Raw genomic sequence first — 2,477 nt, 5'->3', positions numbered from 1 at the left:
TTTGGTTTTTTTTTTTTTATTTTAAATTATTTATTTCCAGTGGGAACTGTCAGAAATCCAGAAGTTGCCATAATAAGTTTTAAGTCAACTGCTTGTTTAAAAATAGATAATCCAGCATTTCAGAAATTTTCCATTTGGGTCTAAAAGCATTCAGGTTTCCAACAGCTAGAAAGGACTCATGCAATTTTAGAAATGTAAAGGAACTGATAAAATCGGGAGAGGATTTCTACATTCAGACTTTAAAGCGGAAGGAAAAAAAAGTATCTAGAGCTTTAAATAATGCAGTGTTTTGAGGAGAATAAAGCCAAGTCAAAATTTTCAAATTTGAGCTTCTTCGAAAGTGAAGTATTCACTGGCTTATATTCCAAAAAAGGGGGAAATATGCTCCGCAGTTTATCGCTTTGCCGTTTTACCTCTAAAACTTCATTTTCATCATCAGAGTGCTAAATTAGTGAAATACTCATGCTGCCTTAAAGTGCAAAAAACAAGCTAACAGCCAAACTTTCAGTTCAAGGAAACAAGATTGCTTTTAGACTGTACCACAACTATATAGATTTATATATATATTATTTATATATATAAAAATTTCATTTCCAAAGTTCTTGCGAGCTATCTTCTAAGGTCCAGTCTCTGACAGCAGGTAAGCTCAGTGCTTCGCTTTTGACAGACAATGAGTTCACCAGCTCACAGTGAAACTTGCGAATGTGTCTGTACAGGTCTCCGGACTGCGTGAACCTCCGCTCGCACCACTTACAGGCGTGCGGCTTCTCCCGCGTGTGAACCACCGCGTGGCGGCTCAGGTTGTGGGAGTACTGGAAGCTCTTGCCACACTGGGTGCAAGTGTAGGGCTTCTCACCTGAGTGAGTCCTCTCGTGGCGCTTCAAGGTGTACATGCAAGAGAAAGTCTTACCACACAAGGAGCAGGTCGGGACATTGACATCAGTGGCAGGCTTGCTGCGGATCCCGTCCTGCTCTCGAAAGTGCGTGCTTAAGTGGATCTGCAGGATGTGGGGACTGGGAAAGACTTTGTTGCAGAGAGGACACATAAAAATCTGGCCAGCAGGGCTCAGTATGTTGGACACGTAAGGGAGCAGGCTGCTGTCCATGTTTCCTTCCACCTGGACTCGCTCATTCTCTGGAGTTATCATCTCATCATCACTTGCCTTGTCCTCTCTATCTAGCTCCCTCAAGACCGAATCTTCCCTCATCGGAGCCAGGTGGGCCGGCTCATACTGTACCCTGTTATTAGTGCTCACACTTTCTTTCACAGTGCTATGTTCCATATCATAGTCATTAGTGCCAACATCACTCTCATCACAGGAGGCCTCTTTCTCCACCTTCACCTGAACCAGGCTGCTTCTAAGCATGTCCTGCGAAGAGAAATAAGAACTGTTCAGATTTTCAACTCCTGAAAGGCTGGACTTGACAGACAGGTCCAGCACGCAGTCAACATCTGCTGAATCCCTCACGGAGGTGACAGACCTCTGGGACAAAGACTCTGTTGAGCTGCAGGGGCTGGCTACTGTTTTTCCAGCTGCTGCTGCGTGTGTCTCTGCCTCTCCGCCAGCCTGGGGGATGCCTGCTGAGTCCGAGGGCAATCTCATCCACATGTTCCCAGGCTCGGCCGCCAAGTCTCTTTTGCCGGGCAGGATGTTCAGCTTTTCGTCTTCCCCTTCGTCTTCGTCGCTGGGCAGGTCTCCCGGCATGTGGCTGCTGCCGTCGGAGAGGCTCTCCACTTTGTCCGAGCAACTCGAGGCGTCTTCCTCCTTCTTTGTGCTGTCGGCCTCCGTGGTCGCCTTCTCTTTCAGCTTCTTTTTGCACACTTTGACGATGTCGTACATGTGGAGATAACTGGCAGCTGCGAGCACGTCTTCAATGGGCAAGTCTTTGAACTGGAGCTTTCCTTCGTACATGAATTCAAGCAGGAGAGCGAAAGCTGGGGCTGTAACAATGTCGCTGTTCAGATGAACAATGTCCCTTTTGTCCAGCTGGTCCTTGTAAAAGAGGTGGAAATACATGCTGCATGAAGCCAGGACAGCTCTGTGCGCTCGGAACTGGGCATCTCCTACCAGAACAGTGCAATCACAAAGAAAACCCTGATGTCTCTGCTCACTCAGACACTGTAGCAAATGTCTACTGTGGTCAGGAAACTCCATGCTGTCTTCATAACCTAGAAGCAACAAGATTTTTAGAAATTAAATGTAGGTCAAAACCAGAGAACAGACAAATCCAAATGATTCCACTCTAAAAACCTGCTATTTGCATCCCCTTTGCCCCCACRCAAAGGTTGTTTCGCATGTGCTTGCAATGGCAACTCTTCCCCCGACCAAGCCCCTAAGTCACCCTGTCCTTTCAGGGGCAAACCGGCCGCGCTCACAGGCGCCCTGCAACACTGCTCATTCTTCCAAAGCACCGCTGTGGTCACCAAATCTGCTCAACAGCTTTTTTTTTTTTTTTTTTCAGGCAACTTCTTCCTC

The 2,477-nt window shown here is 46.9% G+C and overlaps 1 protein-coding gene across 3 annotated transcripts in view; it reads right to left on the bottom strand.

Annotated features, from left to right (window-relative positions):
• Window positions 1-103: 103 nt before the first annotated feature.
• The window catches only part of ZBTB18 (zinc finger and BTB domain containing 18), a 4,527-nt gene continuing 2,153 nt past the window's right edge, over window positions 104-2,477 (bottom strand). For all 3 annotated transcript variants that reach the window (XM_026041081.1, XM_026041080.1, XM_026041082.1), the window contains one exon: window positions 104-2,170. In XM_026041081.1, the coding sequence (XP_025896866.1) occupies window positions 588-2,156 (1,569 nt within the window). In that variant the 5' untranslated portion in view covers window positions 2,157-2,170 and the 3' untranslated portion in view covers window positions 104-587. The remainder of the gene's footprint in view (window positions 2,171-2,477) is intronic.

This window comes from Nothoprocta perdicaria, unplaced genomic scaffold, assembly GCF_003342845.1.
Source record: "Nothoprocta perdicaria isolate Ctin4 unplaced genomic scaffold, notPer1 scaffold_278, whole genome shotgun sequence".
Taxonomy (NCBI): Eukaryota; Metazoa; Chordata; class Aves; order Tinamiformes; family Tinamidae; genus Nothoprocta; species Nothoprocta perdicaria.
The sequence above is the reverse complement of the archived record's forward strand: the minus strand, read 5'-3'. Positions and strand labels throughout refer to the sequence as shown.